Genomic DNA, 20,685 nt, shown 5'->3' with positions numbered 1-20,685 from the left:
TCCAATAATCCCATTACAACACTTTGTACAAATGAGATTGGGACTCATCCTTCCGAAGTCGAGAAAAATGTGCAACGCTGTGTTGAAGTTAATTTTTTTAATTAACAAAATGCAAATAATGTGGAGAGATTTCAAGTGATTCAGGAATGGGCGCCCTTGTAAAGAGAAAGTACGGCCGGCCTGGGCAGTGATAGGGGAGGAGGGAGGAGAAATGCGAGTCACGGCAGCAGCAGCCTTTGATGTGCCTGCCGGCCGGCCGTGAATAATTAGGGGGTGAGAAATGCGCTCGGAGGGCTGCCTTTGATGTGGTAATGCGAGGCAGGCAGGCAGGCGGCTGGTGGCATTGTGCACGCGCTTTTTAGGGCTTGCGCAAGCGCAATGACCTAAAAAGCACATGCACTTGAAGGAATCGCCAGTGGAATCGCCAGTGGATAAACACTGGATAAGCCCCTATAGAGCTTCGCCAGCTATGCGCTGAAGCGCATCAGCAGGCGAGCCCTAAAAATGTCCATACTTCTCAGGTTTTAATGTCTCAAATCCAGAAACATTTTACTTTAAGAATGTTAATAAGACAGGAATGAAAAGTATGTTGACTAATACTTAGCAAATGTATTCTGCAGCTTTTTATGCCCAGCTGTCCTCATTAGGTTTCGACTTTTGGAGAGACAACATAGAAACAAAAACTGTCTGGGGCACAAAAGACTGGCAGGTGCAGGGAATAGAAGCTTTATTTCGAGCATGCATTATCCCTGAACAAATAATGTTTTTAAATGACACTGTTCAACAGACATCTTGTCTTGGCTTAGCTAAGATAAAAGATTTAAACAAACCGTCCATACCTACACGAATGCGAGATATTGATTGTATTAATTTAGAGAAAGCTCTCTCTGTAGTTGACAATGTGTTAACGACTGTCATCCAGAATGTATTCTTTGGACAGAATAGTATCCTCTGCAATAGACATAATGGAACAGGATTTGCTCATGCTACAACATGGACAGTCGCAATTACGTTCTATAATGCTTCTAGGCTGCACGTTACAAAATCTTTGTTCTGGATCCGTGCCATGGCGTCTAATCAACACCACGTCATTGTTTTCTGTATTTAACCTGCACATTTAAACAAAGCACTTTGGCACAAAGAGGAGCAGACTATACGGTGCTGAGCATTGAAAAACTGGAAAGATTAACATTAACTGATTCGGAAAAACCGACAGAATGGCTGACACATGGGACAATCTCTCTCCCCGTCACAATTTTCCACTTTCAATATTGTTTGAAACATATACCAGTTGCCGTGTATGAAAGGTTGGGTAAAGAATACATAAAGTCAACATGGGAATAACCATATACACACAGATGTTGGAGTGGGGGAAAATAATTATTTCTTAGTGGTACAAACTGCAAAAGCGCACTGAGCGGTACACTTTTATGTCAGGGTATTAATTTACATGGAGCCTGTGACGGTTCTTTGACCAACTTATCCTGCTACCTGCAAGGATCTCCAGCTGCAGTGATAGATCCAATTTTAGGCAGCTTTCTAACGGGAGCTATATTATGTTGAATGATCACACCTGCTGTGGCATGTTGCCAGGAACAGCCAATCTCTCCACTCGTTCCAAAAAGCAACAACGATTTCTTGGAAAACTCTGCTTCAGCAGTCAGGGACATCCTCTTGCTTGAATATTGATTTGTCCTAGAAATCATTGAGTTTTCAAAGAACTACCATTCCTTTGGGGTCTTTGATGACGTTATTATGTCCGACTTTATGTCAAACTAGACACCTTCATGGTATAAATATGCCTACACTTGCCCTAGCAAACACACAGTGGTTCGGAGCAGCTCAACTACCTACTTGCCCGATGCAGCTCGCTACAGCAAGTGCGGAAGGAAGCCGACCCTCCAGCTGACGCACTGATCAAGAGACTGCCTTTCTCTCGCTGAGAATCCAGCTCCAGTGTTTCCAAGCTCCCCTCGCGGGGTGTTGGGAAATCGAGACAGAGATACCAGAACTCCTTCATTCTAAACTAAGGTATGGAGCGGATTAGACCCTAAGAAAAGTATTGAATATGCTACTTACCAGTATGCATCTGTTCTTGGCATGTAGGGCTGCTGACATTCATATCTATAACTGCAAACACAACAATGATGGACAGAATGTGGATCAATGTCACACATTCACCCCAGTCCAAAGATCTGGGCCCAAATCCATCGTTTTTCCACTCCACACCACCCTGGGTTAGACAATGGCGATATGCAAATCAGCGCTGACCCTGTGCCCCATGGGAACAGTCCAGTCCGAACTACAAAAGCCATGTCCTTCCCAGAACGGAAACAAGCATCCGAGGACCGGCCCGGTTTCGAGGTAACACCTCTCTTCAGCCCGGCTAGCTTGATTCCAGTGGTGTGGAGTGCCTGGGACTCACGTCTGAGCATCCCCAGTACACTTAGAGCGGTAACTACAAACACAACAATGATGGACAGAATGTGGATCAATGTCACACATTCACCCCAGTCCAAAGATCTGGGCCCAAATCAATCGTTTTTCCACTCCACACCATCCTGGGTTAGACAATGGCGATATGCAAATCAGCGCTGACCCTGTGCCCCATGGGAACAGTCCAGTCCGAACTACAAAAGCCATGTCCTTCCCAGAACGGAAACAAGCATCCGAGGACCGGCCCGGTTTCGAGGTAACACCTCTCTTCAGCCCGGCTAGCTTGATTCCAGTGGTGTGGAGTGCCTGGGACTCACGTCTGAGCATCCCCAGTACACTTGGAGCGGTAACTGCAAACACAACAATGATGGACAGAATGTGGATCAATGTCACACATTCACCCCAGTCCAAAGATCTGGGCCCAAATCCATCGTTTTTCCACTCCACACCACCCTGGGTTAGACAATGGCGATATGCAAATCAGCGCTGACCCTGTGCCCCATGGGAACAGTCCAGTCCGAACTACAAAAGCCATGTCCTTCCCAGAACGGAAACAAGCATCCGAGGACCGGCCCGGTTTCGAGGTAACACCTCTCTTCAGCCCGGCTAGCTTGATTCCAGTGGTGTGGAGTGCCTGGGACTCACGTCTGAGCATCCCCAGTACACTTAGAGCGGTAACTGCAAACACAACAATGATGGACAGAATGTGGATCAATGTCACACATTCACCCCAGTCCAAAGATCTGGGCCCAAATTCATCGCTTTTCCACTCCACACCACCCTGGGTTAGACAATGGCGATATGCAAATCAGCGCTGACCCTGTGCCCCATGGGAACAGTCCAGTCCGAACTACAAAAGCCATGTCCTTCCCAGAACGGAAACAAGCATCCGAGGACCGGCCCGGTTTCGAGGTAACACCTCTCTTCAGCCCGGCTAGCTTGATTCCAGTGGTGTGGAGTGCCTGGGACTCACGTCTGAGCATCCCCAGTACACTTAGAGCGGTAACTGCAAACACAACAATGATGGACAGAATGTGGATCAATGTCACACATTCACCCCAGTCCAAAGATCTGGGCCCAAATCCATCGTTTTTCCACTCCACACCACCCTGGGTTAGACAATGGCGATATGCAAATCAGCGCTGACCCTGTGCCCCATGGGAACAGTCCAGTCCGAACTACAAAAGCCATGTCCTTCCCAGAACGGAAACAAGCATCCGAGGACCGGCCCGGTTTCGAGGTAACACCTCTCTTCAGCCCGGCTAGCTTGATTCCAGTGGTGTGGAGTGCCTGGGACTCACGTCTGAGCATCCCCAGTACACTTAGAGCGGTAACTGCAAACACAACAATGATGGACAGAATGTGGATCAATGTCACACATTCACCCCAGTCCAAAGATCTGGGCCCAAATCCATCGTTTTTCCACTCCACACCACCCTGGGTTAGACAATGGCGATATGCAAATCAGCGCTGACCCTGTGCCCCATGGGAACAGTCCAGTCCGAACTACAAAAGCCATGTCCTTCCCAGAACGGAAACAAGCATCCGAGGACCGGCCCGGTTTCGAGGTAACACCTCTCTTCAGCCCGGCTAGCTTGATTCCAGTGGTGTGGAGTGCCTGGGACTCACGTCTGAGCATCCCCAGTACACTTAGAGCGGTAACTGCAAACACAACAATGATGGACAGAATGTGGATCAATGTCACACATTCACCCCAGTCCAAAGATCTGGGCCGAAATCCATCGTTTTTCCACTCCACACCACCCTGGGTTAGACAATGGCGATATGCAAATCAGCGCTGACCCTGTGCCCCATAGGAACAGTCCAGTCCGAACTACAAAAGCCATGTCCTTCCCAGAACGGAAACAAGCATCCGAGGACCGGCCCGGTTTCGAGGTAACACCTCTCTTCAGCCCGGCTAGCTTGATTCCAGTGGTGTGGAGTGCCTGGGACTCACGTCTGAGCATCCCCAGTACACTTAGAGCGGTAACTGCAAACACAACAATGATGGACAGAATGTGGATCAATGTCACACGGATGCTTGATTCCGTTCTGGGAAGGACATGGCTTTTGTAGTTCGGACTGGACTGTTCCCATGGGGCACAGGGTCAGCACTGATTTGCATATCGCCATTGTCTAACCCAGGGTGGTGTGGAGTGGAAAAACGATGGATTTGGGCCCAGATCTTTGGACTGGGGTGAATGTGTGACATTGATCCACATTCTGTCCATCACTGTTGTGTTTGCAGTTACCGCTCTAAGTGTACTGGGGATGCTCAGACGTGAGTCCCAGGCACTCCACACCACTGGAGTCAAGCTAGCCGGGCTGATGAGAGGTGTTACCTCGAAACCGGGCCGGTCCTCGGATGCTTGATTCCGTTCTGGGAAGGACATGGCTTTTGTAGTTCGGACTGGACTGTTCCCATGGGGCACAGGGTCAGCGCTGATTTGCATATCGCCATTGTCTAACCCAGGGTGGTGTGGAGTGGAAAAACGATGGATTTGGGCCCAGATCTTTGGACTGGGGTGAATGTGTGACATTGATCCACATTCTGTCCATCACTGTTGTGTTTGCAATTACCGCTCTAAGTGTACTGGGGATGCTCAGACGTGAGTCCCAGGCACTCCACACCACTGGAGTCAAGCTAGCCGGGCTGATGAGGTGTTACCTCGAAACCGGGCCGGTCCTCGGATGCTTGATTCCGTTCTGGGAAGGACATGGCTTTTGTAGTTCGGACTGGACTGTTCCCATGGGGCACAGGGTCAGCGCTGATTTGCATATCGCCATTGTCTAACCCAGGGTGGTGTGGAGTGGAAAAACAATGGATTTGGGCCCAGATCTTTGGACTGGGGTGAATGTGTGACATTGATCCACATTCTGTCCATCACTGTTGTGTTTGACATTCATATCTATAGCATAGATCGCCGCCTAGTGTTGGGTCCGGATGATTGCACATTGTTGTCCTGGAAGAGTCTTCGAAGTATCACGAGATAGGTGGCTCCTCCCCTGGACTACAGTGCGCATGGGCATCGACTCCATCCTCAGATTGTTTTTAGCCATTGTGGCAAAGATGGAGTGTAACAGTGTAAGCGATGGCCATGCTAAGAGTAAATGTAAGAAAGTCTGCAGCCGCTACAGGCGCCGGGGAGGAGGGCGGGCGATATGAATGTCAGCAGCCCTACATGCCAAGAACAGATGCATACTGGTAAGTAGCATATTCGTTTCGAGGCATGTGGGCTGCTGAATTCATATCTTTTGCATAGAATACATAGCAGTCCCTCCATTAGCGGCGGACGCCCGTGCCAGCTGCAGCAGTTTGAAAAAGTGTTTTTAGAACAACCTGCCCTACAGCTGCCTGCTGTTTGGAGTGCACATCTACACAGTAGTGTTTTGTAAATGTGTGTGGGGTAGACCAAGTGGCTGCTCCACAAATGTCTTCTAAAGGAATATTTCCAAGGAAAGCCATGGTGGCCCCCAACTTGCGGGTGGAGTGGGCTCTGGGGGGGACCGTTAAAGTGCGCTTAGCCTTGTGGTAGCAAATCTGAATACACTTAACGATCCACCTGGCTATCCCTACTTTGGAAATGGGGTTGCCTTTGTGCTGGGCTGAAAAGGCAACAAAAAGCTGTTGTGTCTTTCTAAAGTCTTTGGTCCTATCAATGTAGTACATCAACGCTCGTTTGACATCAAGAGTGTGGAACATTCTTTCAGCTACTGTCTCAGGGTTTTGAAAGAACGCGGGCAGTTCAATGGTCTGATTGACATGAAACTGCGAAACCACTTTAGGAAGAAATTTAGGGTTAGTGCGCAGCACCACCCTGTTGGAGTGAATTTAAATGAATGGCTCTTGTACAGTGAGCGCCTGTAGCTCACTAACACGCCGTAGAGACGTAATGGCAATGAGAAAAGCCACTTTCCATGTTAAGAACTGAATCTCACATGAATGCAGAGGCTCAAAAGGTGGGCCCATCAACCTGGTGAGGACCACATTGAGGTTCCATACAGGAGCTGGCGGGGTCCTGGGAGGGATGACCCGTTTTAGCCCTTCTAGGAAGGCTTTAATGGCAGGCACCCTGAAAACAGAGATGCTGCCTGTTTTGGAGATAAGCCACTATGGCGGATAAGTGTATCCGAATGGAAGCATATGCTAGATTGCATTTGTAAAGATGTAACAAATAACAGATGATGTTAGGAATGGATGCATCTAGCGGGTTGATGTGATGTTCTGTACAGTAAATGACAAAACGCTTCCATTTTGCCGCATAGCAGGCCCTAGTGGTGGGCTTTCTTGCCTCCCGGATGATGTCCATGCATTCAGGAGGCAAATCAAGGTAGCCAAACTCTAAGACCTTAGGAGCCAGATCGCCAGATTGAGCTGTTGCGGATCTGGATGCTGAATGTCGCCATGGTTCTGCGTCAAGAGCCTGGGTGTGAGATGCAGCCTTTGATGCGGTACCACGGAGAGTTCTAGAAACGTGGTGTACCATGGTTGGCGTGCAGACGTTGGAGCAACCAGTATGAGTGTCATCGAGTGTTGCTTTAGCTTTCGTGCCACCAGCGGTATGAGAGGTGCTGGGGCAAAAGCGTACGCAAATCTGCCTGACCAGTTCATCCATATCGCATTGCCCTGCGACTGTGGGTGCGGGAACCTGGCAGCAAAGCTTTGGCATTTTGCGTTTTCCCTTGTGGCAAACAGGTCTATCTCTGGATGACCCCACTGCTGGAAGTACGGGCGGAGTACTGATGGATGTAACTCCTACTCGTGCATCTGGTGGCTGTACCTGCTGAGCAGATCCGCCATCTGATTGTCCTTGCCCGTGAGGTGTTCCGCCATGAGGAAGATGTTCCTCTGAATGGCCCACTTCCACATGCTCTGAGCCAGATGAGAACTGTGGAGAGTGTGTACCTCCCTGCTTTTGGATGTAGTACATGGCCGTCATGTTGTCCGTCCGGACCAACACGACCTTGTTGCACAGATGTACTTTGAAGGACTTTAGTGCCATGATGATCGCCATCAGTTCTAGATAGTTGATGTGCATCTTCTTTTGCTGCGTCGTCCATAGTCCCTGCACCGTGTAGTGGAGTACATGAGCTCCTCATCCCTGGAGAGATGCGTCCGTCGTCAGGATAATCTGTGGCACAGGCTCTTGGAACGGTCGGCCCTTGCAAAGGTTGTGTGGATTCCACCAATGCAGAGAGTTGTATGCCAGACCGGTCACCAACACTAGGTCGTTCAACTGTCCTTGAGCCTGAGTCCACTGATGTGCCAAGCATTCTTGGAGCGGACGCATATGCAACCTTGCGTGCGGGACTATGAAGATGCAGGAGGCCATCATGCCTATCAACTGCATGAACACTCTCGCTGGAAGTGAGTGTTGCGGTCTGAACTTTTGGATTAGCGACTGGATGTTGTCGATCCTCACTGAATTTGGCTGAGCCGTGGCCGCCAGAGTATCTATCGTCGCGCCCAGATACTGCTGCACATGGGCTGGCTGAAGGTGCGACTTCGGATAGTTCAGTGAGAAGCCCAGACCGTGAAGAAGGTGAATGGTGTGGGACATGTCGGCGGCGCACTGCTGGGCTGACTTTGCCTGAACCAGCCAGTCGTCCAGATAAGGGTAGACATGGACGTTCTGTCTCCTGAGGTGCGCAGCCACAAACACCAGACATTTCGTGAACACTCTGGGGGCTGTGGTCACTTCGAAAGGAAGGACCTTGAATTGATAATGCCGATTCTGAATGGTGAATCTGAGGTATTTCCTGTGTGATGGATGGAGTGGAATGTGAAAGAAAGCATCCTTGAGATCCAAGGTTGCGAGGAAGTCTCCCTGATTGAGCAACGGAAGAACCTGCTGCAGTGTTAGCATGTGGAAGTGTTCTGAGAGAATGTACTGGTTTAAGGGCCTGAGGTCCAGAATAGGTCTGAGGGACCCATCCTTCTTTGGGATTAAGAAGTACAGGGAATACACCCCTGTGCCTTCTTCCTCCACTGGCACGAGCTCTATTGCGCCCTTTGGCAGCATGACAAGAAACTCCTGCTGCAATAAGTGCAAATGCTCTGTGGACATAGGACGGTGTTTTGGTGGTATGTTGGGTGGAGTGGACGTTAGCTCCAAACAATAGCCGAACTGGATAAGTTTCCTGACCCACCTGTCTGTGGTGATGGATTTCCAGACTGCTAGGAACTGCTTGAGTCTCCCCCGACAGGTGTTGGATGGTCGTGGGGCAGTGACAGGGAGTCACTGCTTGTTGGTGGCAGAGGAACGGGAGTAGTTGTTGCCCCTGCCTCTGCCCTTGGTGCTGTTGCCCCGGTATCCTCCTCTATTTTGCTTGGTGTAAGAGGATTGCGCCCCACCTTTATTGAATTGTGTTTGTTGGTACATCTGGCCTCTGGAAACACCTCTATTGCCTGAGCGACGAAAAGTGCTCCCCCGAAACTGTTGGGACTGGAGAGCCCCCATGGACTTGGCAGTCTCGGTATCCTTCTTTATTTTTTCCAGGGTAGTATCCACCTCTGGACCAAATAATCTTTCAGGGTTTACCGGCTGGTTAAGGATGGTAGTTTGTATTTCCGGCTTAAAACCGGAGATCCTAAGCCATGCTTGACGTCTCAGCATCACACTGGTATTAATTGCCCTGGCTGCAGTGTCCGCAACATCAAGTGCACACTTAATGGAAGCGTTAGAGATGAGCTTCCCTTCCTGGATAAGCATCTCCCCTGCCTCTTTATATTGGTCTGGTAGATGCTGCAACAGGGTCTCTAGTGTGTCGTAGTGTGCCCTGTCGTATCTAGCCAAGAGTGCCTGCGTGTTAGAGATACGCCAGATATTGGCCGCCTGAGCTGCTACTCTCTTTCCTGATGCCTCCAGTACTTTAGATTCTTTGTCTGGGGGAGGAGCTTCACCAGTGGTCTGCGAATTCGCCCTTTTGCGGGCATTAGAAACTACCAGAGAGTCCAATGGCAACTGGCCCTTGATGTAGGTAGGATCGCCAGGTGCCGGTCTGTATTTTTTCTCAATTCTAGGGTTGACTACCCTTGACCGTGTGGGTTCCTTAAAAATGTCCGCAGCATGCTTAAGGACCCCCTTCAGCATTGGAAGAGTCTTTACAGTCTTTTCAGCAGTTGAGAAAGTGTCAAAGAGGAAGTCCACCTCAACCGGGTCAGCATGCATTTCAACGTCGTGGTTTTTAGCTGCCCTCTCAATCAAGGCATTAAATGCCGCAGAATCCTCAGTGGGAGAGGTCTTGGGCAGTGTGCTGATCCCCTTGGTCACCTGCCACAACCCATGAGTCCTGTTGTTCATCAGGCTCTGTGTTGGTAGGAAAATTGTATTCCTCGTCCTCTTCCCCGGCATCCTCTCCATCAGAATAAGTGGGTGAGGGTGTTGCAATTCTTGGAGTCTGAGGAACTATTGGTTCGACCAAGACTGGTGATTCTGAAGCAGGCCTTTTGCGCTTTAGAGGAATTGTGTATGACTCCAAAGGCTGCGATGCTGTGATTTTTCTTTTGTAAAGCGTAAGCTTTCCGGTGTCGGCATCGATGAAATGCTCCGACTGCTCCTCTAGTAAGGGCGGACGATGCTTCAAGCTCCCAGCCGGGTGAGTCGGCTTCGACACCACAGAGTCCTTGGGCACCGATCGTGGTGCGAAGGCCTTCGGCGCCACCTTCGGCGGCAACGTGAAGAGGATCGGCGTCGAAGTCTTTGGCGTCGGAACAGATTGCTTTGGGGTGGAAGGTGTCTTTGGTTCCGCCGTTGAAGCCTTGTCCCTAATTCATTTGAGGGAGTCCGAGACCTGCTTCGTAAAGGAAGCGGATGGTTTCGTCGATCCGACAGCCGACCTCGGTCCACCAACATGGGGAGACTCGAGCGTCGATGACCTTGGCTTTTCCGTCCGAGGCGTAGGAGCATCCTTCTTAGGGGCGCTACGATCTCTGTCCGTGGCAGCAGACGTCGACGCCTTCGGATCGGCGGTCTGGACTACTGGCTTCGGGGCCCCAGTCTTCGGCTCTACGCCCTTGCTTGACTTCGGCTCGATGCCCTTTTTGGACTTCGGCTCGACGTCCTTGCTTGACTCCGCCTCGACGCCCTTTTTGGACTTCTGCTCGACGTCCTTGACCATTTTCGGCACGACGCCTTTGCCCGACTTGACCGGGTCGATGGCTTTCTTCGGCTTCGATTGCCCCGACACCTCGGAAGACGACGGTGTCGAAGGGGGAGCAGAAGTCTTCGGTTTCGATGGCGCCTCAACCACTTTTGTTTTTGTCGACACCGATGGTTTCACTTTCGGTTTCGTTTTCGACAATGGCGGCTCCGCCGAAGTGTCCGTAGCCGGGCCGGAAGGCGGGGCCGTGGATGCTGGTATAAGGTCTTGGGTAAGGCCGTGTGGCGATCCCTCGACCTGAGCCTTTTAATTGTTCGAACGGGGCATAGCTCTTCCTCTGAGCTATCTTCCATGGCCCCATAGGCCTCATTGTCGTCTCCTACCTCGTCGACGACTTCTTCTACGTCTTGGCCTTCGACATCCGCTTCGTAGTCGTATTCGATGTCCACCGTTGGAGGTGAAATCTGCATCTGAACCTCTTGTTCGTCTGCTTCTTCGGCGTCGAAGATGTTCACCGGTGCCGGGGCCGAGCGCCGGGCCTCGAGGCGCGCCACGCGCCGAAGCCGAATCGTCTTCTTTGAACGAAACCTGGAACAAGCCATACAGTTGGCTTCGTCGTGGTCCGGCGACAGGCACTTGTTGCACACTGGGTGGACGTCAATGTGGGGATACTTAGATCCACACGCGGGACAGTTTTTGAACGGACTCCGTTACATGTCGTCGAAAGTCTTGCTGCGTCGACTGGGCCTCGATCACCGAAGAGTCACACGACTCCCTGGATATCCGACTCGAACTGAGTTGGAACAGAACCGGGCACCGAACGCAAACAATACCGACGGTTCGAAAAAGGCCTTCGGGCCTCGAAAAAGTTTATGTTGATTCCGAACTGGAGATAACGAAATTACATCCGAACCCAATGGCGGAAAAAAACAATCTGAGGATGGAGTCGATGCCCATCCGCACTGTAGTCCAGGGGAGGAGCCACCTATCTCGTGATACTTCGAAGACTCTTCCAGGACAACAACGTGCAATCATCCGGACCCAATACTAGGCGGCGATCTATGCTATAGATATGAATTCAGCAGCCCACATGCCTCGAACTGGATAGATTCTTGGCAAAGAAACTAAACCTATGCTACACCACACTTCTTCCCTCGTACTAGACCTAGGTTAGGTACATTGGGGTAGGTGTATTTTAGAAGCACCAGTTGAGTACTTTTAGCCTTGGTTATTTATGTATGTATTTTAAAGCTTAGAAACCATACCATGGTTTTACAGAATTATTTTATAATAATCTTCTTGCTGTACGCATTATACTTTACAGCCAGTATTACAATCGTAGCAGTTTGTTTCTTTTGCATGAGAAAGACTGTTCAATAAATCCTTTTATTGAAAACGCCCGTCTCTCCATTTCTCTGCACCTCTGATGAAACTAAGCATGCACGATTGAGTAAAATATCTATCTATTGTTTCCACGACTCTGAAGATACGTTTATTCTTGGGGAAACAAAGTTGTCATGTTTATGCGGTTGTCAGAAACTAATCCCTTCTTGTGAATTCGAGAAAGTTTCTAGCAACCTCTGAGCTAGCTGGCACTCACAATTAAGTCTAATATATTCGATAGAGACCTAGTCGACCGCAGTCCTACGTCAAATCTATAGGATATATTATTCCAATGCGCAGAGCCTATTGGGAATATAGGAACTACACTACAGTTCTTTCTATGTAATATAGCAAAGCTCTTCTAACATCTAAGGTGTGTAGAGCTCCTTCTGCCATTAAATCTGGTTGAGGAAAAAACACAGGTAACTCACCAGATTGATGTGAAAGAATTGAATTGAGATTAGAATGATCTGGAGAGGCAGAAAAGCATAGGCAAATATCCCTGACTAGTTCATCCATAGTGCATTGCCTTTGGAGAATGGGTGTGGATGCCTGGAGACTAAGCTTGGGCATTTTGCGTTTGTGTGTGGCGAATAGATCTATTTGGGGGAAATCCAAACGTTGAACGTATGGGAGAACTTGAGGGTGACATTCCCACTTGTGGATTTGTTGCTTCTGTCTGCTGAGGTCAGCAATTTGATTGTTTACTCCTGGAAGGTGTTCTGCACGGAGATAAATTCTGTGGTGTAGGGCTCACCTCCAAATGGCTTGTGCTAGTAGTGACAGTTGGAGAGAGTGTGCCCCCCCTGTTTTTGTATATAGTACATAGCTGTCATGTTGTCTGTGCGGACTAGGACAGCTTTGCCTACAAGATGAATTTGAAAGGCTTTGAGCGCCAGAAAAACTGCTAACAGCTCTAGGTGATTTATGTGGAGACGCATTTGCTTTTGACTCCACAAGCCTTGAATTGTATGATCCTGTAGATGATCTCCCCAACCAGTGAGAGAAGCGTCTGCTGTTCGCACGGTCTGTGGAACAAATCGATGAAGGGCTGCCCATTAGATAGATTTTGTGGGTTCCATCCCTCCAGAGAACGATGGGTTCGGCCGTTTACCAACACTAGATCGGCTAATTGACCCTGTGACTGGTTCCACTGACTCACTAAGCATTGTTGAAGGGGACGCATGTGAAGCCTTGCATGAGGAACAATCCTGGTGCAAGACGCCACCATTCCCAGCAGTTGCATGAACACTTGAGCTGGTAATGAGTGGTTGGGCTGAAACGGAGTGATTAGAGCCTGACTATTGCACATTCTGGCTGAATTGGGACAAGCTAGAGCTTTATGAGTATCTAAAGTGGCTACCAGATAGGTTTGTGTGTTGGAAGGTTGGAGATGAGACTTTAACACATTTACTGTAAAACTCAGTCGATGAGGTAACTGGAGTGTTATTTGAGTGTACTGGAGACACTTTGGTTAAGTGCTGGCTTTGATGAGCCAGTCGTCCAAGTACGGAAGGAAATGAATGTATTGTCTTCTTAGGTGAGCAGCGACTACTACTAGGCATTTGGGGAATACTCTGGGAGCAGTGGGGACTTCAAATGAAAGCACTTTGAACTGGTTATGCTGCCAGCTATCACAAATCTGAGATATGTGCGATGAGCGGGATGTATTGGATTATGGAAATATGTGTCTGAAGTCTAGAGTAGACAAAGTCGCCTTACTGTAGAAGCAGGAAATGATCTGATTGTATGCAATGATTTAGTTCTCTGAGGTCTAGTAGGAGCCGGAGAGCCACCCTTTTCGGGTATTAGAAAATATAGGGAGTACATGCCTGTCCCTTGATATTGTAGCTGTACGGGCTCTATGGCTTCCTTTGGTAGGAGATTCTGAACCTCTTTTTTGAGGAGGTGTAGATGCTGTAGTAACATGTTGTGTGCTCGTGGAGGAATGTTTGGAGGATCATTGGTAAGCTCCAGGCAATACCCAGACTAGATCATTCCTAGAACTCATTTGTCTGTAGTTATTAATTGGCAAACAGGGAGGAATTGAGAAAGACGTCCCCCAACAGGTGTATAATGATTGGGGGAAAGGGGAGGCAAGTTACTGTTAGGTGAGGGGGAGGTACGTGCTGTGGAACTTTTACCCCTACCCTTCCTGTTGTTGCCTCTGTACCCTCCCTCAAGAGAAACCTCTTGAAGAGGTGGACTGATTGTTGCCTTTGTATGGTGTAGAGGCAGTGATACAAAAGGGGATGATGGACGGAGCGTTTGAGCAAATCAAACACTCACCCCCAGTCAACTGATCTGGGTTTAATCCATCACCATTCTTTAGCTCACTCGGCCACCCCAGTTCAGACATGGCCATATGCAAATCAGTCTGACCCTGTGCCTCATGGGAACAGTCCAGCCGGAACTGCCAAGCCATGTCTTCCCTAGACCAGAAACAAGCATCCTGGGACCGGTTTCGAATTCATAATCCTCATCAGCCAGGCTATCTTGAATCCAGTGGGCAAGTGAGCAAGGGACTCACGTCTGAGCATACCCTGCCACACTTAGGGCGAACAAAGCGATACAAAATGGGATGATGGACGGAGCTTTTGAGCAAATCAAACACTCAACCCCAGTCAACTGATCTGGGTTTAATCCATCACCATTCTTTAGCTCACTCGGCCACCCCAGTTCAGACATGGCCATATGCAAATCAGTCTGACCCTGTGCCTCATGGGAACAGTCCAGCCCGAATTGCCAAGCCATGTCTTCCCAAAGGTGATGGATTAAACTCAGATCAGTTGACTGGGGGTGAGTGCTTGTATTGTCAACGCTCCGTCCATCATTTCCTTTGTTTTTTCTTTGTCCGCAATAAGTTGGCAGGGTATGCTCAGACGCGAGTCCCTTGCTCTCTTTGCCACTGGATTCAAGCAAGCCGGGCTGAAGAAGGCTGAAATGCCAGAAACCGGTCCTCGGTAGCTTGTTTCCGGTCCAGGGAAGGCATGGTTTGGCAGTTCGGGCTGAACTGTTCCCATGAGGCACATGGTCAGACTGATTTGCATATGGCCATGTCTGAACTGGGGTGGCAGAGTGGGCTAAAGAAAGGTGATGGATTAAACCCAGATCAGTTGACTGGGGGCGAGTGCTTGTATTGTCAACGCTCCGTCCATCATTTCCTTTGGTTTTTCTTTGGTGTAGAGGCAGTGTCTGACAAGATACTTTTTGACCCCCCACGATAGAAGGAGCGACAAAAGGAATCCCTATTGGACGGAGACTGTAGGGCGCCAATAGATTTTGCAACATCGGTGTCCTTTCATTTTCTATAAGGAGGTGTCTACAACAGGACCAAAGAGATGTGGTTTGACGAACGGTGTGTTCAGAATGGAAGCTTGGACTTCGGTTTTAAAGCCGGAAATTCTTAATTAGGCATGCCTTCTTAATAAAACACTGGTATTAATGGCCCTAGCTGCAGTGTCGGCGGCATCTAAAGCACACCTAATTGACGAATCCGAGATGAGCTTCCCTTCTTGTATTAAGTCTTGAGCTTTGGATTATGTTAATCTGGTAGGAAATGGAGCAATTGCCCTATTTGGTCCAGTGTGTTCTTTCGTACCTGGCTAGAAGGGTACGGGTGTTCATAATACACCAGTGACCTCCTGCTTGGGTGGCTACTCTTTTCCAGGACACGTCTATTAGTTTAGATTTTTTGTCTTGAGGGTGGGCAACCCATGACTTTTGTGAGTTTGCCCGTTTACGGGCTTTAGAAATCACTAAAGAATCTAATGGCAATTGGCCTTTAAAGAAAGCTGGATCTGATGGTGCAGCTTTACATTTCTCATCTATTCTAGGGGTGAGAATGCGTGCATGAACCGGGTCTTTAAATATGTCGTCCACATGTCTCAACATACCATGTGGCATGTGATGTGTGTAGCTTGATCTTTGTGAAGAACTAAGGGTCTCAAAGAAAAAGTCCTCCTCTAGGGATTCCTTATGTAAATAAACCCCATGATATTCAGAAGCCCTATTTAATAGCTCTATGTAGCCTACATTATCATCTGGTGGAGAAAGGTCATGATCTGTGGGTGAATCAGTATTATAATCCGTCCAGCGGTCTGCAGGCATAGTAACATCTCCCCCACCACCACCACCCTGATCATCAGGTGTTTGTGGGGAATTATTAGGTGTTATCAGTAAATTTTTGTTTTGTGGGGAAGGAGGTGATAGAGGAGGAAGAAAAGGGTTAGTACCAACATGTTTCTTTTTAAGAGGAATGTGATAAGTTCCCTCTGGCTCTGGTGTGTGTTTCAGTGGCAATTTGGTGGAAATATGTCCAGTTTTAGGGTTAATAATCAGTTTTTTGTTTTCTGTCCGGTTTGGAAGGCGGGACGTCGAAATGTGGCTCCTGTTGTGGTAAAGGAACATTTTTGTGTCTAGGTGCCAAGATTTTCGGTGGCGGTGTTTTCAGTGCCGAAGCTTTCGGATCTGAAAAACAACAACCATATCTCTACAGCGCAGAGCTCCATCTGAGAATTCCAGAAGGCACAATGTGTGAACATTAAATCTCAAAACGACCTAAGAAACAAATATGCCTATCCACCTTATTTTGGCACACAAGTTGTATTGACTAATATTTTAAATGTATATTTTTAATAGTGCTAATGGTAAATGCACTGAGAAATCCAGGAAGGACTATGGGGACTAATTAAATGCATGTGACTAGCATGATTCAATGTTGAACAGGCTAGGCCTTCCCACTTATCAGTGTACTACTTTCATATAGGGATCTGGAATCACTCTTAGGCATCCACATCACCCGCTTCTGCAAACATCTACTTAATCACACAAAGCAAGAGTTGCCAAAGAGAATCTCCAAAAGAAAGGAGGAGACCGGCTGGCAGATGTTCATCACTTGAAACCGAATAATCAATGAAGCCTACCAACAAAAGCAAGTCATTGACACAATCAAAACTACATATAATCTTATCACCTTAAACACAATCTGTCATGTGGAAACTGCTGCAAGACTAATGATACCACATTACAAAACCTCACCTGAACAATGGAGTGCACCCCAGCTGATTGCAATGTCTGATTGTCGTCATCTGAAGTAATAGCTACAAAACTAAATCCTCGAAATAGCTGATGTGCGTTTGCACTAGCAGGAATGCCAGGAGAGTCTGGAAAAAAGTTAATAGATCATTTTACGATATACAGCTTAAAAAAGGGCTCCCACTCCTTATGCCTATTGTCCATCTGTTTCAGTATTCTGCAAAGCACATACATCGATTCTGCAATACAATTTGCAACTTTGATAGCTCAATTACATCAGCTTCCATGTTGCTATTCAATGTCATTCCTGGATACATGGCGTGTGAAATTTGCAATTTTTATGCTCACTGAAACGTCAATAGTGAAGTTACATTTAGTGACAAAAGGCGCAGGCACAGTCCAAATACATACCACTGCTAAACCTTCCAAGTTTCCTCTGCATTTTTGTTCCTCTTACGAGGGCACTGAAGGTACTATACTAGATGATACCTGTCCTAATATCCGTCGAGTCACTTGTACATTGCCAACATGTAGGAAAACAAAGTAATATATGAAAATGAAGAATGCATGCACTACCACCAGCATGTGCAAAGCCCAGCCGCCAGCTACCAGGCTCCCAGGGGTGCCTACCAGGAGGAATGAAAGAGGGAGGTGGGGTCTAGCTCACTGTCAACAACTAAATTTAAGGCTTCTCCTAGGATCACCGTACCTGTCAGTAATTAATTAGGAAGCCCAGTAGGTACTGTAGTGTCCAGTTTACAAATGTGTGTAGTATGTTGTAGGAAGGTAGATCCCTGACTATGGTTGCCCCCAACTTTTTGCCTGGTGTTTTGCTGGTTTTCTGACTTAGTTGACCTGGGGCCCTGCTATTCAGGACCCCAGGCCTACTGCTCTCTCTGTAAAATGGATTCCATGTACCTTAGGTACATATCTAATTGGATACTGAGTCACCTTATCAGTCCCTGTACAGTGTACCTTAGGTACCCAGGGCATAGGTGTACCCAGGGCCTACCAGGGGCTGCAGCATGTATTATGCCACCCCTGGCTGGCCATCCAAATCTGACACAACTGGCTGCTTGACAGCTGGGGCAAGGTGGTGTAATCACCCTTTGCTTTAGATATAGTATACCTATATCTAACCCTAAAATGGACACACAGATCTCCTATCAGTCACTCCTATGGCAGGCCTTAACAATCCTGAAGGCAGAGTGCTTGGAAGCGTGTGAGATGGTGCTCTGGCATGAGCTGAGCCTGTCTGCGGCTTTCGGGATCCATCCCTTAGCCGTTTCCATGATATCGCATACCATATACTCTTAAGTGCATTATAATCCTCGCGGTTATATGCCAACTCTGGTATCGCTTTATCAAAACATGTCGAGTAAGGTGTCATACGAATTGGAATACTAACCCCTCGCCAATTCTGGCGACGGGGTTAGCATTCCACCCTTCTAGAGGGACACGACATGTATGTAACCCCTAACCCCGGTTAAAGTCAAACAGAGCCTCAGCTCCACAAAATGGATGCTGCCACGAGACACAAGTCTGCCCTCCTGCTGCTGGGAGTCCTCCCAGAGCAGGAGATAAGGACAAAGGGTTTCCTGCCAGGGGCGGTGCCAGCACCGTCCCAGACAGGATTTTGTGTATTGTAGGTAGGCAGGGCCTTCAGAGGAAGGTGACTGCACGTGGCACCCCGGTGCTCACTGTGCATAGGCCGGCTGAAACCAGTTCCAGGGGCACTCCAGCCCCTGGCCTGGGGAAAGCCCGCCAAGGAAGTGGGTGTAACCACCCCCCTCCTGGTCCCACCCCTAGGGCAGGACTTAGTCGCGTGCCAGCCCCCTTTTCCCAGATAAAGGTAGGGACTGGCCCCCTTCCAAATCAGATCATCTTTGAATCCTGAAACTACTTCTCACGAAAGGAACTCAAGACTTCTTCCTAAGATTTCTCCCTTGTGACTAAGGAGTAGTCACCCTGCATCCGCAGGCACCATCTAAGAACACTGTGGTCTGCTGCACGTCCTTCCTCCGGAATCCGACTGCCCAGCTCGACGAGACCCGGCTTCCCTGGCACCTCTGACCTCTACCCACCTCTACAGCACAGCTGAGAACCGTGGGTGCGACGAGACCTCGAGGGACCGGCCATCGCCAAGACTGCACGACTTCTGCACAGCAAGCCCACCGAGTAATTTCCTGGTGAGTGCTTTGGGGTCCGAGAAGCCCCCACCCTGAGCAGCTCCAGCACCGAAGAGCAGCCCCCCAGCATCTCCACGATCGGCGTGGGGCCCTTCTGCTTTTTGCTGCTCACCGCGTTGTTTGGCTACTAGCCCGCTGGCTTGTGGCCTTCTGAACGACGCCCGACGACAACACTGCTGCTAGTCTGGTTGCTCCAGACTGGCCCTTGCTTCCCTCCATCGGAGAAGTACCCTGGACCCTCCTGGTCCGGCTAAGACGCCATTTTAGGTCCACCGCGTGGGCCTTGCATTTGCCAAGACTTGTTGCCCAATCCTGGGTCCAGCGACGTCGACAGCAAGAACCTTCGTGGGACAGCTCGCACCTCCATCCTGGTCGCCGACAACGCCTCCTGGTCCGAGAGACTGCAGAGCCCAGCAGCGCCCACTCACCTGACTGCGGTGACTTCGCCCGGTGCCATCCTGGTGCCCACTTAATCACTGGCTAGTGATTCAAGAACTTGGTCCCCTCTGCTTTCAGGTTTTCTTCTTCCTTGATCCAGGCTTGGATCCATCGAACTTTTCTTCACTGGTCGCCTGCCAGCAACTTCCTTCTTCCAGGCTCCTGGTCCGGCACGAGGATTCCCGACGTCTTTTCAGACCTATGCAGCTGCAGCCCCTGGGCTAGGTAACTTCGGCATTTCGGTGCCCCAGCATAGCCTCACTATCTAAGGGTCAGGATCCACTGTCGTTTTCTCCCTACCAGGTCGGGTTCGCCCGTGAACACTAACTTTGTGAATTCTAGCTTCCATAGACTTTGTCCCGCATCCCGCGTGAGAGTGCACACTCTGCACCCGAGTTCCCTAGGCCTCCTGCTAGTAATCTAAAGGTTCAGTAGTCCAGTCCTAGCGATCCCAAAGCCTCTGAGAATCGTTACTTACCTGCTAGTAATTCGCATTCCACTTTTAGAGTATATGGTTTTTCGTGCCCCTCGGGCATTTGTGTATACCGTGCTAACTTAAGTATTTTCGTAAGAGTTTTGTTGTGTGCCTAGCACCCTGTCCTCATAAAGAGTACAGGGTTGTTGTGATTCTAATAAATACACTGTTTATTTTCATAACACTTGTGTGGTGTCCTTTCACTGGGTGTTCAAGGGGTAATGTGATGGTAAAACAGCTGGCTTAACACGCCCTCTAGAGTCTTAGCCTTAGACTGCTCGTATCCATGCTACTAGGATAGCTGGTCTATAAGGTTGACTTACAACCAATCATCAATAAGGGTTGTTTGGACTGATATATAGTGATCACTAGAATAGTGAACACTGCACATCAGGCCAACTTCTCACATATGTCTACACTGGCAATGGACCATGCTCTACCCTCCAGCCTGCCTTTGATTAGTACCCAGAGGCCCTGGGGTCATGGAAGATATTGGTCAGTTCAAAGGGGAACAAGAGGTAAGAAGGATCTCTCTCTTTCTCACTGGAGTCCCTGGTACATCCAGAATGAATGACTCTAGAATAACTGTGCCTACTCGGGGGATGGGGCATCTGTCGACATAGT

The 20,685-nt window shown here is 48.9% G+C and overlaps 1 protein-coding gene across 3 annotated transcripts in view; it reads right to left on the bottom strand.

Moving 5' to 3' along the window:
• The window catches only part of RPS6KA3 (ribosomal protein S6 kinase A3), a 698,725-nt gene that overhangs the window by 224,778 nt on the left and 453,262 nt on the right, over window positions 1-20,685 (bottom strand). For all 3 annotated transcript variants that reach the window (XM_078657643.1, XM_078657644.1, XM_078657645.1), the window contains one exon: window positions 16,963-17,087. In XM_078657643.1, the coding sequence (XP_078513769.1) occupies window positions 16,963-17,087 (125 nt within the window). The remainder of the gene's footprint in view (window positions 1-16,962; window positions 17,088-20,685) is intronic.

This window comes from Lissotriton helveticus, chromosome 8 (genome assembly GCF_964261635.1).
Source record: "Lissotriton helveticus chromosome 8, aLisHel1.1, whole genome shotgun sequence".
Taxonomy (NCBI): Eukaryota; Metazoa; Chordata; class Amphibia; order Caudata; family Salamandridae; genus Lissotriton; species Lissotriton helveticus.
This window is presented reverse-complemented; position numbering and strand designations above follow the sequence as displayed.